This window comes from Gallinula chloropus, assembly GCF_964237585.1.
Source record: "Gallinula chloropus genome assembly, chromosome: 1".
Lineage (NCBI taxonomy): Eukaryota > Metazoa > Chordata > Aves > Gruiformes > Rallidae > Gallinula > Gallinula chloropus.
The window spans coordinates 28,570,081-28,591,223 of NC_140085.1; the positions used below are offsets into that span (position 1 = coordinate 28,570,081).

Here is a 21,143-nt window from a genome sequence, read left to right on the forward strand (position 1 = left end):
ATGGTCTGATTACAGAATTACCTCTTCAAATTCTGTGTCATCTGTGATTCTCTTATTACCCTTCATGGCCCTTTTCATACAATTTTATATGGCCCTTTAAACTTTTCTTATGATTCATCTGTGGCTATGGCATCCCTCCATAAAGACACCCACATTTCTCAACTTACTTATTTGTTGAGTGCTTTAGATCTAAACCATAACACAAAATTATTTCTCCCAATCCTTACAAAATCTGTATTTCATGAGCGCAATTATTTTTAGGAACATTCTCAGATTCAGGGTGGATATTGCGAAATAAACCAGTCAGACAGCCAATCTCCTTGAGATAGAAAAAAAGAGTATTACTCCAGAAAGGAGCCCAGAAAGTCAAAGGCAGGTACAGAGACACTCATATATGTGGGAATGGTTGTGCTTGTTTAAATATAGTCCATAAAAGTGAATGGAGAGATTATAGCAACGCACCTTCATCAACAGCTGGTTTAGAAACCAGCTAAAGGAAGTTGTTTTCGATGTTGAGTGGATTTTTTTTTTTTTTTTTTTTTGTGGATCCTATAAGAGCCAAGCTCTAAATTACATCTTTTTGTCACCATCTACAGGTATGTAATATACTAACACTTTCCTTTTTCTTTTTTTTTTTTTTTTTTAAATACAGACAGCAGAATTGAAGAATGAGAACTGACAGTGAAGAGTAAAAAAAAAATCAGCTTGGACCAAGGGTGCTTCATAAATCAATTAAGTCCAGCATGTCCTTAATCTCTTACATTTAAGTCATTTGTGCTCACCTGCAAAATAAAGCTTCTTTTTTTTATTAAGAACTCAGAGGAACCTACGTCTGACCCTTATCTCTCCAAGGAGTGTTATAAGTGGCTTCTCCAGAAAATGTCTTGATACAAAAAACAGAGCAATGATACCTTTATTTCCCCCTCGGGATTCCTAGTTTAAGGAGCACAAAAGAAAATAAACAAGACATGAAACAAAACTAATGAAATAGGTTTATCGCCATGTCTTCTGGAACTAATCTAGCTCCTGTTGCTGAGAGGTATCCTTCACCTGATGCCAGAACTGTGATTGCTGTGCTGGGGTTCACAACACTTTTTGAACCCGGCGCAGCAGGACATTTTGTGCGCTAGTGCTTAGGTTCCTGGGGTCCTGATTTATTTAGGAAGAGGAAAAGGATCTGAAGTAGACATTGGGAGGAGAAAATGTCTACAAATTTCTTACCTCTCCTCTTCCGAGACAACACAGATCCATCCTTTATGCCAGATGAATGTCTGGAGTGAGAAGGTGAACACGACCAAATGAATGTCAGCAATGATCAGTAGGCAATGAAAGAGTAAACCGTAATTCCTTAAAAGCATTAAGGAATGTGATCATTTCCACCTCTTAAAAGCAGGTCTGTAAAATGCTTGCTTCCCTGTCTCTTGAAACTATTTTTACTGCATTATCTATTTACTTTTGAGGCGTATATCCACTATCATGACCATAGAAAAGTACAAATTACAGAAACGCAGTTAAGTCTGGGATCTCAGTGATAACACCTAGTAGTGCTTCCCCAGTGCCCTGGTTAATATTTACCTGGTATAGGAACTATTTAAGTAACTGTTGATGCCGTGGTTACAATTTTTGCTTTAAGTAGCAGAGCACAGTGTGTTTGAGGTGGTTTGAGAAGTTTTCTGAAGACACAGGAACAACTTTACACCGAGATCAAATTTTTAGGGCGGCTACTTCCTTCCACAGTGCTCAGTTTTGTTTCAGTTTGTTGAAAATGGCGGGTGTAAGCAGCTGCATGAAGTACTCCATGTTTATCTTCAACTTCTTATTTTGGGTAAGTTGGTGTTTAGATTGTTATTAGTGATGCATGAAATGTGTTCAACATTATCTGAAAAATGTAGTTGAATGAATTGTAAAGAAAATAGAGCATAAGTGGAACCAGAGTACGATTCTAAATCAGGGAGGGGAGAATATCTTTAACTTTCGCACTTCCTTTTGTCTTTTTCTTTCAAAAGTAGGGGCTTTTCCACCGCATTCAAAAGATGACCAGACACGAGTTTTTCTTCCTACCTCTATCGTGTCCCTCATGTCAAGGGACACCACTCATTTCAGTCAGAAGATAACAGATTCTCCACTTAAAATGGATTGGTCTCTTAGTTTTTGTTGTCTGCTGCTTGCATCCGAATGACATAATCCTGAACATGTATTTGCAACAGAAGATATGGAAAATTCACTTTTTGTTTTCTTAGCTTGCTAATTGATAAATGATTTTCATATCTGTCTTTGTGGTTCTTTCTTTGCTTTATGTTCAGTGCCTTAATTAGTTTCTGATGGTGGGCAGTAAACGCTTGCAAAATGGTACAGTCTGACAGAACTGCCAGTGGCTGTGTCGAGGCAGATACAGCTCAGGGAGCAGCAGGTTTCTGGGCGTCGCTTGAACCATATTTATTACACCTCAGCTGGTTTACAAGAACCTCAGGTCCTGGAAGCTCTGGAAAGGTTTGAGTTAAAGAACATTTCTCTCATGGTTCAACCTCACTGTCAGATTTCCGGACAGAGGTGTGTCAGGTTCACCAGATGTTCACTGAAACCAGAAGCAGAACTACCCACCCCATTATGGACTTTGCCCCAAGAGACTTTTTTTTTTCAAGTGAAAAAGTGATACCATTCAAAAGGGACCACAAACAGTCACCTTGGAAAATTTGTGGCTAGCTATAATGAGAAGAATTAGCAAAATTCTTCAATCACTTGTAGGCCTCTACAAAGAAATTCCTTACAGGCCAGTGATGGTTTGGACTGCCTCCTCACCTCTTCTTCCTCCACCTCTATCACGGCAGATTGAAAAAAATTGACATCACTATTGAAGTTTTTCTGTAATAAACTTTACTTAAAAGAGTCCATAAGTTTCTAACTTGGAATTCCTGATCCTTGAAAAGTTTTTCTTTTTCACATTCATCTGTATTTACTGTAAGTTAAAGCACAGGCAAACAAAATTCCCAAACATATCTTCATGCCAAAGGTAGGAAAAACCCGTACTCCATTTTGGGGAAGAATATGCTGAGAACATTTTCTGTGCATGTGACTACATGGATGGGACAGAGGAGGAGAGGAATGCAGCTACAGCTACTTATTTTAAAGGAAGGTGCTTAGCACCACCAAGACAGAGAAGAACAGACATGGAACAAACAGGAATGTGGGCCTATGGAGCACAATGAAGCTGAATTCTTTGATTCACATTGCTGTCTCTAATTCCTGGGAATCATAAAATTTCTGTAGTGAAGTACTGGAAACAGTGATGTCTTTACAGCCACTCATCCCATGGCTGCTCTCTCAGCACATTTGGCAAGTGAAAAATTAAACTGATAGTGGGATATGAAGGTGACTGTAACCTTAACTAGGTAAGAGAAACACTGGCATATTTGCCTGGCATACTTTCATTTTAAGCCCTTTGCAGTCTGTCTGGGAGAACCCTTCCTAGGGCACTTGGGAATGGTCTTCCCAGCCTTCTGATGCCTTTTTGCTAAGAAGCTCTTACAGTGTAGCACTACAATTGTGAGCCCTGGAATCACCTGAATTAGCTCTGCAAAATGGATCTGTCTTTGTTACATAATATTACATAATGTTTGCCCCCTGACAACCAAGAGTTCCCCCATGCTGGCCTCCAGCGTGTCCATCAAGTTTTGCATCTCCCAGTTTGGTGAAAGCAAGCTGAGCATGGGCTTTTGAAGACCTGTGCTTTGGAGCTGGGTACCTTTATGTAGCTTCTAAATGTCTTTAAGTTAATGCTTAAGTCAGTTTTGTGCATTGAACCTGACATGTAGGTCAGTTTTTTCTTCTTTCCCTTATTCAGTTTGCAGGGTACCCAGTCTCACCTGCTGCCCTCATTCTGGCAACTTCTGCTACACCACATTATGTAAAACTAGTAAAACTGTTTCTTTTTGCACTAAATATTGGTGCCTGATCCTAGTTTGAGGCAACACAGTGAAGTAATAGAGCAATCTTTGATCAGTTGTTAATATCAGACTTGCAGTCCTATCTACAATCAAAAGGGCCCCTTCTGCATACCTTACGTTTCAACATCCTGATAACTGACAATCACAAACTTAGCAGGTATGCTGACCCATGGACTACACTCTTTGAAGGAACTTCCTAGTATTGTGAATGTCAGGTATTTCAAGGAAGTATTCCAGTCAGATGTTTTCCTAACAGGAGCAACCTTGTAGAAACCTCCTCCTGGTACTGGCTGCTTAAGAAGGTTGTGCCAGTGGTGGGAATTCCCCAGAGGTTTGGTATTCCTATGCCTGAGAAGTGCCAAGTCTTGATACACCACTGGTCCAAAGTAACAGCAGGCTAATCTGAGGTGATATAATTTAACCAGGTTGTATTTCTTCATTGCACCAAGGCTGAAGGGCTTGAGAAGGACCAATTCAATATGAGGGATGAGAGTCTTGTTCCTGTTCAGTTTAAGAGAACATGAGAAGGTCACTGATTCTTGGTTGAGGGTTGAAGCAAAACTACAAGAGCCATATAGTTCTGGAAAAATGGGTGATGACCTTCTGAGAAAAGTTCTTTTAATTACACTGGAAAACACCAATTTGTTTAAAAATGAAATTTCCTAAAATTAAAATTTCTTTAGTTTAAATTTTATGAAAACTTAGCAATTAGTATGAAGTAGCCCAACAAATTGGAATGTCCTAATTGAGCCTTTTGAGTGCAGACCATTTTGATTTATTTCAAAACTTTCCTTTATGTGTTCTTGTACACTTGATGTATTATGAAAATAAACAGGCACAAAGCGTTAAGATTTTACTGAAATGGAACATTTTCAATCAGCCTAAAACAACTCTATTTTGTCATTAAATATACACACCTTATCAAAATTTAAGTTTTGAACGAAATAAATAAATACTGCATCATCCCCATCTGACTGGCAAATTCCTGCACATTCAGCTATATTTACTCCTACTACTGAGCTGTATTTTTATCGGGGCTCCCATGTAACAAATAAGGCAGTGGGCCAAATTCTGTTTAGCTTTGTAGCAATAGCTGCTTCGGTGGCAATTTTCACATTAGCGAGCCCATGTTGCCTGGTGCATAGACACATGACTCACGTGGTGCTCCTGAACAAGACCCAAATACAGACTCATACGATACCATCAGTTTCTAGATAGATTCAGTGAGATTCAGAAGGTTTCGGAGGGGAGTTCTAGTTAAATTTGATAACATGATATAGCTGTCATCGATTGTACAACTTTCCTTTTCATGTTTAAAATATACTTATAGGAGCTATAGTTATAGTAGGAAAATGTGTGGTTCTCATGTCTGAGTGCTGGCTCTGTTCCATATGAAATAATCTGCTAAAGTCATTATGGTCTTTGATGCTGAATATTATATGAAACCTTTTGCGGGGAAAGTATTTTTAAGAAAAAATATCTAAAAGATATAAAAATAGCTCTTCTAGTTTTGAAAGGTTAGGAATAGTCCCAGTCTTCTTGGGAAGCTCACAACATCATTTTAGAGCTATTTATGACTTGAGTATTAATGACAGACAGGAAAACAATTGTAAATCTGACTTGTCTCCGGTCCTTAGTGTTCTCTTACCTACCAATTATCTCAGCAGGCACAGTCCTTATACCTGAATAGCCTCTTAATTACCCATCTCCAGCACTTTATAAAGATAAGTTCTGTGTAAAAATTATCATGGAAAATGTTAAGACTGGAGCGACTGGTGCATACTGAAACAGCACCTCAATGATTAATGAAACAGAAGCACAAATAGTAATCAGTAAATGTGTCTGAACCCCAGATTCATCTGCCCTGACTTCAACATATTCCAGTCAAACTTCCACATGTCCACAACTGAATTTTGTTGTTTTCTGTAAAAATGCATTGGAAATAATTAATATAGGAATTTATAACAGCACTGTATTAAGGATTGGAGATGGACAGATATTGAAACAATTGAAGCAATATTTATTTATAACTTTTCCTGATGGGTTTAACATAGAGAATATGTCTATAGATATGTGTCCTGAATAATTCTAGAAAAAAAACATTTATACAAACATCTCTTCCTATCAAATCTCATATGTTTCCATTATTCAAGAGACAACATTCTTTTCAGCCATGTTATGTACATACCATAGCAATTTATATTCCTCTCTCATCTGACAATTTCTGTGTGCTTCCCAACCACATGTATAAATCATCAAGGAAATGCAAAGTCCTCTGAGGTAGAAACATCAGGGATTTGGTGCATAACTGAAGATTTAACTACCCTTATGAAGTTTCCTGGATATGAATCAATATTCTATGGTCCAGCAATTCATGTTTCTTTCACTTTGCTAAATAAATTATTTCAGAATTTTGGCCAGCATCTGGTGCAATTTGGATGCTGAATGCTAACCTAAAATTGCTGATCTTTCTAAATATTCTCTTTTTTTCTCCTGCAGGTGTGTGGTTCCATTATTTTGGGAGTCTCTATATGGATACGTGTGAGCAAAGATGCTCAGCAGGTAAATGTCATACCAGAACCATGTGAAGTGTGGAATCTTCTGTATACACTTTCATTTCCTATCTTCATTTACACAAAATTTTTATAATTTTGTCTAGGGTTTTTTTGTGGGGGTGAAGATTAATGCATTTAATGATATTTAAGGTTAAACAAGATTATGCAGGTAGTCAGATAAAGTGATTGATGTAAGCACAGACGTGACTACAGGAAGTGTCTTCTAGTGTTGTTAATGTAGGTTCTCACAGATGCACACTGATGTCTCTCTCACTCCTCTAACAAAAACTAATGATGATGTTTTGTTATTGATTTCAGTGTTGCTGAGAATAAAGATGAGCCAAACAGCACCTAGACTTCAATGCCTTCAATATAATAATATAGTCACATACATATTCCTAGGGTTAGTTCCATATGTTTGAAGGGAATACTTTTACCTTTCTCTTCATTAACACAATTTTTTCCTCCTAGTAACAGCAACTTTGAAAGGGAGGGAAATTTTTTCCTTCTATTTTCAGTGACTCCTTAAAACACTTTATCCTTTTTCCCTTATATCATAAAAATTGTAGAGACCCAAGAATCTTTACTTAGGATTAAAATGTCCTACCAGCCCTCCTGGAGGAAAAGAGAAAGTCCCTGAGTTCCCCTCCTAGATTTTATCTCAGTTACTTCAGACTTCATGACTTTTTTTTTCTGCAAAGCTAGGGAAAATACAGTTTTGTAGAGCCCTTGATCTTGCAGACATGCATCAGAAGCTGGTCTTGTTGGTGGGCCCTGCCAAGCTTTTGCCAAGCGAGCACCCAGTGGTGCTGGCCTTGGACTCACACAGCATGTTTTATGCCACCCTTGGGCGAAGCTGATTTCACGGCTCGTAGATGCTTCTCTGAAAGGCACTGTTCAAACTTTGTGTGTTGATGCTTTGTTATACTAACATGAAGGGCAATCTGAGTCTAAAACTTAAGCACCACATTTCTTCTAATGATTTTGGGCAGTGGAAATGCACATGAATTTGAAAACTCAATTTGCACACTTCTATTTCCAAAAAGGCTTTTGGGCCATAAAAGGGAAAAAATGGCCAGATGTGACAAGAAAGATTTCTTTTTTAAGCTTTCACACCCAGCCTTTAGTATAGATTAAGTTGCAAATCTCCAGATCTCTGCTGCTATACCACAGGCCATCAATTAAGAAGAATTATTTTTAAGGTGGAGATAAGAACATAGCTATATAAATATATATTTCCTGCCATTTGGCTGATGACAGTGTTGCTTTTCCTTTGTCCCAGACGTCTCATGTCTGGCAGAGGGTGGCTGCAACAGAACTCATTTCATGATAATGTTGTGCTATGGGGTAAATTAGGTCATGGTGGAGAGCTCTGCCATTCTCTGCTTTGGAAGAACAAGAAGGACAACTTTCACTCCTCAAACAACATTTTACAAGAAGCTAAAATTGCCATATCTGCTAGTTGGCCATCTCTACTATGATGTCTCAGATGGTACAATGGATCATAGGAAACCATAACCACTATTATCCTTTCTTGTTTTTTGAGAGATTTCCTACTCAGAAGAGCATACTTAAGTGTGTCCCCAACTGTTTTCCTGAAGTGACACTTAGTACTCCCCAAAAACTGTGCATTAAGAGTAGGGACCACAGTTGAAAACATTTTCTCACATTTTTGCCTCTAGACAGGCAAAGTTCCGATTCAAAACCAATGTATGTTTTGCCTGAGTAATAATTGAACAGACCATAAGGATTTGGCTGTAGATGAATAGAGTTTTCTAAGAATAAATAACAGGAGGTTCAGTCCAACTTGGAAGGGGAAAGAACAACACATTCTTCAAATTATACTTGTCTATATACCTTTGCAATTTCCATCAGAAGATAAATGTGACAACTTCCAGACATTTTTGCTAATCTTGGCACCAGCCACACTGGAAAATATTCTTTGAACATTTTTCTCTATTTTGGCCTTTGGCCTCAGTCAGTCCTGTGGGAACTGAATAATTTGATATTTAATAATATTGAGGTATATGAATTGTTTAGTTGAATGTCCCACACATCAAAATACACTCCTCATCTTTGAGGTTAATATTAGAGCTCATGCCTAAAACACGAAAAAAAAAAAAATGTTGCTTTGGAAAATGCATCTAACTATTTCTCTAGTATATCCAGCATCACTCTAAGAAGTGTTCTCTCAGGAACAGCCACAGTATGTTCCTGGCCTTCTAATGGCAAACAGAGGTTTTGTTTCTTTAACATTTGGTTAATGTAGGAAAGATTTTGGGATAATCAATTTTGCTGCTTACAGTAAAAAGCAAAGATTCGTCAACTGAAAACTAACTGAAAGCCTCTTCTCTGAAGACAAGAGATCTTTATTTACTCCGTAAAGTTGACTCATCTTGTGCAGAGACAGACTGCAAAAAGTCAGATTCTACCTAGCTCCCCATTAAAACATTTAAGAAGGGGGCATTCAAGGTTTGTTTTGTTATGGATCAGAATTTCTCCATGGTTGCTCATCATTATATTTATCAGTTATGAAGTAATTAACCTGTTTGGGGAGGGAAGAGGCACAAATGTTTTTAGGAGGAGTTTCTTTTAGCTGAAATGTTTTTTTTTTCCCCTCTCTTTTCAGGAGCTGGAGATAGACAGCAGCGTGTTTGCAGGGGTTGATCTGATGATAGCCGTGGGCTCCATCATTATGGTCCTTGGGTTTCTGGGGTGCTGTGGTGCCATAAGGGAGAGCCGGTGCATGCTGCTGATGGTAGGAAAGAAAAACATATGGCTACCTTTAAGAGGCAACAGCTAAATTTGATGGATAAAGTCATTGCAAGTAGTATCCAATGAAGATGGGGTCCTTTTTGTTTAACCAAATGCTTGATTATGATCATATGCTATCACTGCTTTACCTTGCTCTTGACCACCTTCTGAATTATACTGCAGAAAAAATGATGGGTGGTCTCATCAAGAAGACAACAACATCTAAAGACTCATGAGCATCTCACTAGCTTTCTTTGCATTGAACCATCTCCACAGTTCCCTCCACCAGTCCTCCCCTGCTACCTGTCCCACTTAATTTTATAAATTCCCAGTTGCTCCTTGCCGGTCCTCCTAGAACATCTTCCTCACCTCCCATAGACACATTGCCCATCATGCCACCTGCCTGGTGTGCAGCTTGTTTTGATCACCAGTTAAGCATACTCTGTCTCGAGCTTTTCTCATCATCAGTGAAGGAATAACTGGAGCAGCTCTGACTGGAACTTCAGTTCATTCTACCTACATGGTTATTCAAGCACACGAAAGATTAACACTCAGAAGAAAATAATATCATCTTGGCCAAAAGTGCTGTAATTTTCTTCCTCTTTTGTTTTTTCCTAGTTTTTTATTGGACTGCTGCTGATCCTAATCCTTCAGATCACAGGAGGTGTTTTAGGAGCAGTCTATAGATCTCAGGTAAGGTATTATTCTGCATTTTCATTGATGTTTTCCCACAGTTCTGTTTCTACCCTGAAATTAATAAAATATTTGGCCTTACAGATTGAAACATCACTTAACAACACTCTCATGAACAATGTGAAAAAATTGCAAAGCTCTACAGAAGAACATAAAGCCTTTCAAGAGACTTTCCAGAAGTTTCAAACAGAGGTAATTAAAATGTAGCAAAGGGCAGGGGTTGCTGCTCTCTGTTCCATCTCCAGCATTTGTCTGTGCTTCATTTTACGTCCACTCTGCCATAGATTTGAATTTTTTTTTCCCTGGGGATGGGGGACTTGAAGTTAAAACACTACACAAAGGGCTTCTGCTCTCTTCATGTGATGCGGGTTCACCGTGATGATTTCTTTGTGTAACCAAGCTTATGAGAGCAAGGGAGCAAGGACATGCAACGTGCAGGTGAGACGGACAGGTCAGCCCTTTTATGAGAAGGCTGCCTGCTCCTTTGATAACACCTTTCCTTCTGAAGGGACTTTTCTCCTTCATTGTACTCCAGCTAAGAACTATCCAGTACTCTTAAGGCATGATTATGACAGGGATAAGGAACATTTCATTTGGAATATCCTATTCTATGAAGTCATTAAATGCCACAATTAATGTGTAAGAGGGAGGAAAAAGTACAATAAAAGAGAGGTTTGTTTTCACTGTGTTTATACCTACCCTGGCTTCCCCCCACCTGCAGGGCCCCAGAAGGTGGACACTTAGTGCCAGCTTGCTTCCAGGTGTCACACAGAAAATACCATTGAATCACACTGATGATGTTGACCCCTCCCCCAAGTACCCATGTCTATAAATTTACAGAGTGCCTGCTGTTGTTTTGGGGTTTTTTAGTCCCTAATGGGTGATGACTCTGATGGGTAGGCTTACAGAATTCCTGTATTTTTAAAGGCTGATGGTGTGAAAGAAAAGGAAACAAGAAACAGTACTTGGGTGGCTTATATTACTTCCACTTCTCCTTCCCCATTCCACCTGCAGCCCTCTAGTCTGCTTCTGAGCCAGCTTATTTCTTCTGATATAATAAGCATTTCCCTGGAGAGATGATTGAAGGGTGAGCAAAATGAAAAATCCCATAATTACTGTATTAATTTTTAAATAGACCAAGATTGCTTTATTATATCTCATGGCCTTTGCTTTTATACAAAATCATGTGAACATTTCCAGCTGCTTTCTGAAAAAAAGGAGGACCTCAAAACCCAGTTTGCACCCCTGAGCTTTAGTGACTTGAATAAAGTGGAACATGAAGTAGAACTGCACCTGGTTTAGGTTTCACAAACCCCAAATGGAGCTCTGGCCTCTTCAGTACATTTCTAATTTAAAGGGCTAACCATCATTCAAGGTGTTTATTTTTCTAGATTTCAGAGTTTTATGTGCCTGAATTTTACATTTTCAGACTGGCTTTTCAAATGTTGATATTACTTACTTTCTGATACTACAACCTGCAGAAAGAAGACTTGATTCTTAAACAATACTGTATCCACCATTGTTTTATGTTCCAGTTCCGTTCTGGCACTGACTAGGTTTATATCAGGCTAATGTTTTTTGAGCAATGTATACTGAAAATTTGGTGGTTTTTCCTTTGGTTTGTTTTATTGGGGTCTTTTTTTTTTTTGGTGTTTTGTATTGCATGTGCACTTCCATTCTTGTAACTGGTATGAAAATGTGAAGGGTGTTTGAGACACACCAATTTGGGACAACTTCCACATGGGAAAAGATAAAAGGACATTTCTCTTTCATTGATCCTCTCAGCTCTCTGTGAACTACAAATCACCACTTTTTCCTGCATCTGCCTGTTTCTTCCTTTCTTGCAGGAACACTGCTGTGGTTTGCTGAATGGACCTGCAGACTGGGGAAGTAATTTTCAGGGTAGTCTTGGTGGCAAGGAAATCTGTGAGTGTGAAGCAGAGCTCTCAGCAACACCCCTCTGCACCACCTTTAATAACAGACGGATTTATGCAAAGGTAAGAAAAATACAATGTTCCACTCTTTCAAGAAAGAGGTTTTAATTCAATGTTGTCTTTGGTGACATCCATAGTCAGCAGTTCTGTATCTTTCCAAGAAGGCAAATTTTTACCTTCTCTTCATTAACCAGGATTGCCCCTGTGCCACCTCTTATAAAATTACTGTGCATAGATGAAATAGGCTGCTGCTTCCTCTGTCTGGGTTACCTCTATTTTTGCTGTGCCATGCAGGACCCTTAGGACCTCAGAAGTCTACATGGCTACTGCAGGTGAAAAGTATTATGGTTGGGTTCAGGGTATGGCTCTGTGTCAGAACATCGCGTCAGCCACCTTTCAACTCATTCCTCCCTTAGATGGTTATGTTCCCACCGAGGCTCATTCTGGTGGTAGACGTGTTGACTCAGAGGCTTTCAAAGGGCTAAGGAATATTGAAAAGAGAACGCATTAAAGGCAAGACCTTCAGGGGTTTATAGTCCTTTAATAAAAATAAAAGCCCCACCCAAACAACACTCATTTTGCAGGTTCTGCTGGAAAGAAGCCTTACATGTTGTAGGCTTCAAGGCAGCATACCCAAGGGGTAATTTCCCAAAACTACAGCCTTTTGAAAAGTTTGTGGCAGATAATATAATAATAAGGCAAAAAAAAAAAATCTGGTGACAGACAACAAGAAAGCTTACTCAAAACCAAGAAAGCTTACTCTGGTAGATGGGGACCAGAGATCTCAGTGAAGTAATTCAAAGATGTATCTGTCTCCTTAGACAGAAATTTGGACTTTTTTCACATACAAATGTGGAAAAAAAAAGTTAATAACTAGCACAAAATAGCTGCATTTTCAGAATGCTGGTGGCAAAAAGTTTACGAATCTGTCCCTAGCACAAAGCAGATTTTAGCAAAAGTCCATTCTGGTTGTATGCTCTTCTAAGCGCACAGCTCCTTGGCCAGGTCCTGCCTGAACACTAATTTCCTCCCTCTGTAGTCCCACAGAAGCAAATACTGTTTTAAAGCAAGGGAACAGTCTGGTTAAGTAGAGGATGCCAGAACCCAATCTGGAAATAAGATGTATACAAAGAGGCTGTTTTGACCACATTTTAATGTCTTTTTGGCCTCAGGCAAACCCTCAAAGGACACATGAGAAGCCATCAGTGAAATTACTGCAGGTGCAAGATATCGCTCACATGAACACACAGATTTCATGGTGGTGTTAGAAGCTAGTAAAGGCATTTAGCTCTTGTGATCCAGGAAAAAAGGTTTGAAATTCAGTGCAGTTCTGACTCAGCTTAAATGAGAGGTTTTTTAGAAGGACTAGAAGGAGAAGACCCATGTGTTTATTGTGAGGGAGGAAATATGGTGAAAGAATATAACTATATTTGGGGCGAAGGCAGTTGGACCGTTGGAACAGCACCATGGCTCTGATGGATTTAAGCCGCTCTTGGCTTTCCCTACAATTTGCAAAAGGAGTATTGTCGATGCCTGGAGAAGATGCAGTCATTATAAGAACAGATGTATGCATTTATTAAAAAGGAGAGTAGTTCTGTGTAGAACTTCAGATATGATTACTTTCTTCCTCCCAGTCCCAGCCCACGACCACCAAACATTTGTCAAAAATTAATACTTAATCTAGCTTTTATATCCAAATATTGATAGTTGAGCCAAATTCGAATAATGATCTTTGAAGTTCCAAACCCAAAGATCAGATTAGTGGGAAACTGAAGTACTTTTTCAGATCCGGTCATTGCTGCATCAGCTCTTTCCTAGCAGTGAATTGTTACAAGCAAAAGAAAAAATAAATACTTCTTTCCTTTGTCACCTGAAAACCATGCAACCATTAGGCATTATGGCTGTATGTCTTCCTTTGAGATTGTACCCTTTTATGGTCAGCTACTACATTCATATTTGGGAAGGCAAAGACTAGCTATTTTTCTCAAAGCACAAAGTAGGTATAGCTGTGTTCTTTGTGTTAGCAGCAAGCCAGAGTAAATCCAAATAGCCTTTCTTTAACACAAAGAGAGAGAAAAAGAGAGTGTGAGAGGAGTGATTTTAGAAGATTCATTCCTTATAACCTTAGGATAATATTGCTTGCCTATAACTAATCATTTTGTCTCATTTTTTCAGACTTGTGGAGATGTGGTTATTAAGTACCTTAAAGACCATCTGCTCATAATTATGGGGATTGCCTTTGGACTGGCTGTTGTTGAGGTACCAGTATACACCATTAAAATATTTAGTAGCTGAGAAGCAGTATGTTCTACTTAGAAATATACTGGGAATGGGATTAAAACACCTGGTTTGTTCAATTAAATAGGCAAGGGAAAACCACCTCTCACCTTAGCTATAATCTTACTGTTATTTCTTATAAACATTATAAGGCTGCCGAGCTGAGAACTTCAGGTGGGGTCAGACCACCCTGCTGCCTGTATATCACATGGTACTTCTGCAAAGATTTGACAGTCCTGGATCCAGGCTGTGCCTTGACAAAGAGCCATGAGGACAGAGGGATGCATGGATACATATCCCCAGGAAGGCACGAGGCTGATCTTTCCCTCCTCTTTCTCGCCTCTGCTTGAGGAAAAAGACATCTCATAGGAAAACTTTTCCTCTAAACTGCATATTCTTATAACAGAGAAGTTATGATTCAAATTATTATTCTGGGAGCAAAATTTAGCCATCAAGACCATCTGTGAATGTACCTGAGTGCACACCTGTGCTGCTCCATATATTCCTGTGTGGAAAAAAAGCAGTGTGCTCTTCATTTTAATTGCTTCATCATACACTGAGGAATGACATGCAAATTTTCCTCCGAAGAGAGAAGGAAAAACAGTGAGGTTATCCAGTCAGCTACTGATGAATGATAGGCTTTGATTAGGAGAAAATGACAGAGAAACAGGGGATTTCATCATGCTGCTTTCTTTGGTCATTCTCTTTTCTTTTCACTACTCCTCTGTGGTTTCCCACCTCCCCCGCCCCCTGCCAATGGATGTTTGAGGGAAAAGCAGAAATGACGAAGATTGCTGTGCAGAGTTCAGTCTGTTATTCTGAGCAAAAACTTCTTAACATCTTTGGCAGAGGTTTTCTCCTCGTGGTAGAAGAGTGGGCAAGAGCCCCAGCTCAAAAATACATTTCCAGGAAAATACTAGTAAGCGGGGAAGAGTTACACAGCTGCAGCACTGGGAGAGGGCAGGCCACTAACTTCTCACTCGGCTCAGGCTTCATGTTATTTAAGGTGCTGTATGTGGCAGGTCAGGTTTCTTGCCTTTGTGTGGACAATGTGGGGGGGAAATAGGTGAAATACACCAATTATAAAAGGACTTTAAAAATATCATAGAAGTGCAAAATTGCATCTGTATCCCAAAGGTAAGTTATAAGTCACTTTGGTCTAGTTTCTGCAGTTATGTGAGTTGTAGCCTTTGGTTCATTGGCCATCATTCTTCCCTGTTCTCCAGTTGGCATTTTCTGTGGTGGCTGCCTCTCCCAATCATAAAAGGATTAGAAAACAACATGAATAAACAATATGAGCCTCAGCTGGTACAAATTGTCAGCTGGCAATTTACACTTGCTAAACATTTAGCCTTTCCAAAGATATTAACGTATTATGACTTCTCAAGCAATTGCAAATAAAAGGCCACAAGCTTAACAATCACTCTGCTCTGAAAAAACCCAGATAAAAAAAAAAAGCAGCAGAAAAGGAAAAGTGTTCTTTTCCAGCCTTCTACCCCTCTGCCTGCTCCCTCTGCCACTTGTGGGTTGTTAATGGTCATCTCACCCTACTAAGTGGAAATTATATTGAGAAGAAGGACCCATTTTCACTTGGGAAAAAAGGAAAATGTGGGCATGGTATGTCAAAGAAACCCTGTTGGCTTATTTCAGAAGTGAATTCATACCCTCATTTTAGCTGTACAGTTGTTTTCTGTACACTCATCACTTTCTCCTCCTTCAATAAAGGGATAAGCATCCTGCTGTTCATGGCTTCATAAATGTCATTTGGATGCTTTCCATTTTTTGTGAAACATCTTCATAGACTGGTTAATTTTGAATCCAGAAGGAAGATTTCTGATCTTCTAATCTTGCCAGCTATCTGTCACAGGCTGTAGAATTTCACCCACTACAGAAGGGGACCCTACTTAATTTTGTATTTCAAGTAACAGCTTCTTTAGAGGACTGATTCTATCCCAAATCTAATAATTACTTTATAATGAATATAAAATACCTGTTTCATGTTCATTTGCCACTCAAAATGGGGAGGTATGTGCATAGAGGTATGACTTTATACATACATACATGCATGCCTTTACACATATATTTACATGAAAGAGTAACAGTAGAAGAGATATCTCAAAGGGAAATAACCTTTAGAATACACAATAGAATCAGAGAGTTCCTCCAATTTTCTTAGAAAATAGAAGACTGAATTTTTGTCCGAATTCCATGAACTTCTGAGTATTGCTGCTCCATTGCAGGTAACAACTGCCTTTTAAACCCCGAGAGTTACAGGGTTCCCCATCCACAGAGGCAATCCATCTTTTAAATAAATGAAGTTTTACCTGTGGTACATACTGATTTCATTAAAATGGCTACATTCTACAGTCATGTTCATTAAGAATTGCATTGGAAAAGACCTTCTGCACAGCAGATTTAGCCTGCATGTAAATCCAAGACATTTGCAAACAAAATGTTCCCGCTGTGTATTGGGTTTATCTTGGGATTTCCAGGACGGCCAAGTAATACCAGAAATATCTTTGTTTTCCAGATTATCGGTTTGGGGTTTTCTATGGGCCTCTACTGCCAGATCCAGAGAAAATGAAACTGTGGAAGTGTCAGAACGATGTCACCAGCCAAATCAAAACCTTTGTAGATAGAGGGATATTTGGCTTGGCACATTCAGATAAATATATGCATGTCCCAGGCAGCTCTTCTGATGAAAACAGCAGCCCAAGTGCACACGGATGCTACACAGTTTGCAAGAGGACCTCCCTATATTTCATAAGATTTAATGATGTGAATGTGAATTTTTATTTGCAATAAACATCTTTGTTAATGTTTCTGAGGAGTTTATTTTTTGTCTGGAGATAGCATTTAAGTCATGTTGACATTCCGAGCTCACCATGCAGTATGTCCCCATGGGTGTTATGCCACCCATAGCAGAGTCATCACTGACAGCTGCAAACGATCACTCAGTGGCTGGCTGGTCTGAGGAATCACATGCTCCCAGATAGGGTGTTTTCACTATGAGTGTTGCGGTTCAGTTTGACACTCGATATGGTATATATGGTCAGGGGTTTGTTACTTGTGAGAAGGACTAACTTCCATCCAAGTAGGGAAGCCGCATTTCCCTTCAGGAATGTTTAAGTCAGTATCCTCATGGCTGAGATGGTCACTCTCAGGCCCAAATAATGCTTAGATTGCATATGGGAGTTGGATTTAGTGGCATGTTTTTTGCAAGTATGCATCAGGGGTGAAATCCATGTGGAGGCAAAATGTACACAGCCCATGTGGAGGCAAAATGTACACAGAAGCCGTGTAGGTGAGACTTCACCCAGAGTGTCTATGAAGACCAGTGGTTCCCCAGCAGCGGGTATACAGCAGAGGCCACCTAATGCAGCATCAGCAGTATAAAGCATTCCTGTATTTGGATTGACCAGTGTTTGCAAGTGTCAGGGCCCTAAGGCACTGACAAACCTGACTGCCCCTGCCCAGCTCCCTGAGGTTCTCCCTCCACTGCTCACAGCCCAGGAAACCATCTCAATCCCGTGGGACCATCATACCCCTCCTTCAGTGATTCCACAGCCCTACCGTGCCTGGCCATGGGGTCCAACTGAGCTGTGCTCATCTATGTGCCCATGTCCTCCCTGGCTTCAGCCTATCCCATGCCCAATGAATCATAGAATGGCATTGGTTGGAAGGGACCCCAAGGATCATAGAGCTCCAAACCCCTTGCCACAGGCAGGGACAGCAACCTCCAGGCCTGGATCTACACAAGGTTGCCCAAGGTCCCATCCAACCTGGCCTTGAACACTTCCAGGGACAGGGCATCCACTACTTCTCTGGGCAGCCTGTTCCAGCACCTCACCACTCTTTCTGTAAAAAACTTCCCCCTAATATCTAATCTAAACCTTCCTTCCTTTAGTTTTAATCCATTCTGCTGGCACAACTGGCTCCCTCACAGAAAGTACATGGCATCAAGAAGCATTTCTTTTTAAAGGTATGATGATGTCTAATGATGCCCACAGGAATCTACTGAGGTTTTCCACAACATGCCAAAGGCCTCACTTCTGTACATTGGGGGCTATCTGTTTTTATCAGTCTATCTGAGCCTTCATGTTCATATTTAGGAGCAGCTTTAAACACCTTCATACAGTTGCTCTTAAGAAAGAAAACACTCTTCTGCTTCTGTCCAGTACCCACAACTGTCTCAAAGTATACCCAGACTGCTCCTATCCTAACAGAGCCATGCAACTCTTATTTATAGAAGTGCTCTTGAGCAGAGCACTTTGACCATGCTTTATACTGACAGGATCGGGTTCCGGTAAACCTCATCTGCAGCAACATATCCAGAGGGAAAATTTATCATGTACCCTATCCTTTCCCTAGCACCCAGACCTTTAGGCCAAGCAGTGAGAGCTGCTTTCAGAAATCTGTGTGTCTCCCAGGAAAGTCATTTAGTTACCAGGCAGTTTTGGCACTTGCTCTTCCCTCTGGTGAACCTCAGAGACTATGCCAGAAGAATTCAAACTTTGTTGGATCAGAGAAAAAGCATGACTCCATAATCCAGCCATACTCACTGGAAGAAGAAACACTGGTTTCTGACTCCTCCTCCTCCCCAGACTGTGTTTTCTGTGCATATCCTATCCATGATTTGAAATCCATGATTTGAAATCCTGAGAGCTGAGCCTGAATCACTAGATCATGGAATGGCAGATGAATTATCACTAGAGAAAAAAATGGGAGTATAAGGGCAAAATGAAGAGACAAATGCATCTTCCTCCTCCTCCTTCCCAAGAGAAGAAATGCTGTTCTCTTAGAACAAAGGACCAGAGTTGTGGATGGACTTGAAAGGGAAATTATAGCTCAACCTTGCTGCCAGAATTACTTAGCTTCTGGCAGCTGTAAATGTGAATATTATTGACATGGATTTATGATAAACATTGACACAATATACACTGACACCAATCTGGTTCTGTATGCTACTCTGGGGGAGACAGATGTATAAAAGAAAGGTGTAATACATGTAAATTTTGGTCGTCTACAGCTGGTTTTGAGTATAGCCCTCAAAGTATCCTCTTGCATCAAGATAATGATGTGTGATACATTAGACTTTTTGTTAAAACTGTGGTGCCATTAAAATCAACAACAAAATGCTGTTTTCAGTGAGGAAGTTTGGCACAAGTATTTCTGGAGCTAAGGTGAGTATCTCCTCTGTTTATTTAGGCAATTTGTCTTTGTTTCCTAAAGTTCTAGGGAATAAATCTTAAGTGCTGTGATGATATGCTACCATGACTGTTTAAATGGGACTGAATCAACCAAGTCATTAAAAGCCATCTAGTCCAACCTCCCTGCCATATCTCAGCTACCTTATAATCAATGAAGAGCAATAAGCACATCTAGGATTTGAGCCATCTCATTCTAAAAGAGATGTCCAAAGAGGTTAGATGAGTCATTTGCATTGCAGATAGGTGAAGCTGGACTTAGTGAATCCCACCCTACAATACTGAACTTGTTAAAATAATATAAAAAGTTTAGTCAGGAAAGAACACTGAATCATAGAATTGCCTAGGTTGGAAGAGACCCTTTAGATCATCGAGCCCAACCATACCCTAACCCTGACTAGTCCACCTCTAGATCATGTTGTTGAGGACCTTCATCTACACACCTTGTAAATACCTCCAGGGATGGTGACTCCACCACCTCCCTAGGCAGCCTGTTCCAGTGCTTGACAACCTTTTCAGTAAGGAAATTCTTTCTGATCTCTAACTTAAATCTCTTCTGGTGCAGTTTCAAGCCATTACCTCTCATCCTATTGCTTGTCACTAGAGAGAGGAGACCAACCCGACATCTCTGCAACCACCTTGCAGGTAGTTGTAGAGCAATAAGGTCTCCTCTCAGCCTCCTTTTCTCAAGAGTTAGTATAATATTTCACAAGGGTACATTGATTATTCATTGATTCATTGACCTTTTTGCTCAGTCATAATACAGCATGCAAGGAAATGAGCCCTGCTTAGTCTCTGGGCTGGTAGGATGAAATTCACCTGCTGCGCAAGAATGTCCCTCTCAGAGCCACAATGCTGTAACAGAATTCCCAGCACCACTCCTTCAGGGAGTTCTCTTGGTATTCTTATCAGAGAACATTTTGTGTTAGCAGTTGACTCAAAATAACAATGGGACATTTTTCTGAGCCCACATCCACTTTTTAATGATGATGTCTGGAATTGCTGAAATGGAATTCGACAATAAATCCTTGATAGAACAATAAAACCATTCGGCTTGTCTTTTGTGGGGTGTTGGGAAAGGTTGTTTTCTGTTTCTTCACAATACTCCTATCCAAGGTTATGTTCTTCTCAATCTTACCCAATAAAATCAAACATAGAGAGGAAAAGACACATGGCCAAGACCTTAGTGCTTTGTTATAGCAAAGGGAGAAAAAGCATATATCATTATAATCTTAACTAATATAAGAAAAGAGTAGAACGAAGAAAGACAATGCATCCCTGCCTTTGCTATGGAAGCTGAATCCTAATGTAAAACCGAGTCTATTTATCACAAATTGGTGATTTATTATGTCAAAACCAAACAACTATTTAATGGCAACAGATAAGACATCACACCTGGGTCAAACTATCAGCAAAAAATGATTTGTTACATCATTTAAGCGATTTCAGAGGAACGTGTTGTCCTCAGAAAGGATTCCATTTACGGGAAAAATACAGCATGAGCAGAAAAAGAAAGAAGTTATAGTTTATGGCAAAATATGAGTCAGTAAAGCAATGTCAGGAATGCCATAAACAATGTAGGGAGTGTTAATAAGTAAGGGGGGGGGAAGGGGAGTAAGATAACAAAAAAGACAGAGGCAGATAGACAAACAAAAAAGAAATCTGATTTTGAAAAATGAAAGCATGAATCAAACCAGGGGAGGTTAATTTTAAAGAAAAAAAATAATGATACTAAGTTTATCAAGATTCAAAGGTTTGCTGCACTCTGCTCAATGTAAG

General features: G+C 39.7%; 1 protein-coding gene across 1 annotated transcript; it reads left to right on the forward strand.

The window, feature by feature from the left end:
• The first annotated feature begins 1,726 nt into the window (after nucleotides 1-1,726).
• TSPAN8 (tetraspanin 8) lies at nucleotides 1,727-16,979 on the forward strand. The gene is made up of 8 exons (XM_084279388.1): nucleotides 1,727-1,825; nucleotides 6,444-6,506; nucleotides 9,129-9,257; nucleotides 9,872-9,946; nucleotides 10,031-10,138; nucleotides 11,794-11,943; nucleotides 14,056-14,139; nucleotides 16,688-16,979. The coding sequence occupies exons 1-8, from the start codon at nucleotides 1,766-1,768 to the stop codon at nucleotides 16,739-16,741; spliced, it is 723 nt and encodes a 240-aa protein (XP_084135514.1). The 5' UTR covers nucleotides 1,727-1,765; the 3' UTR covers nucleotides 16,742-16,979.
• The last annotated feature ends 4,164 nt before the right edge of the window (nucleotides 16,980-21,143 follow it).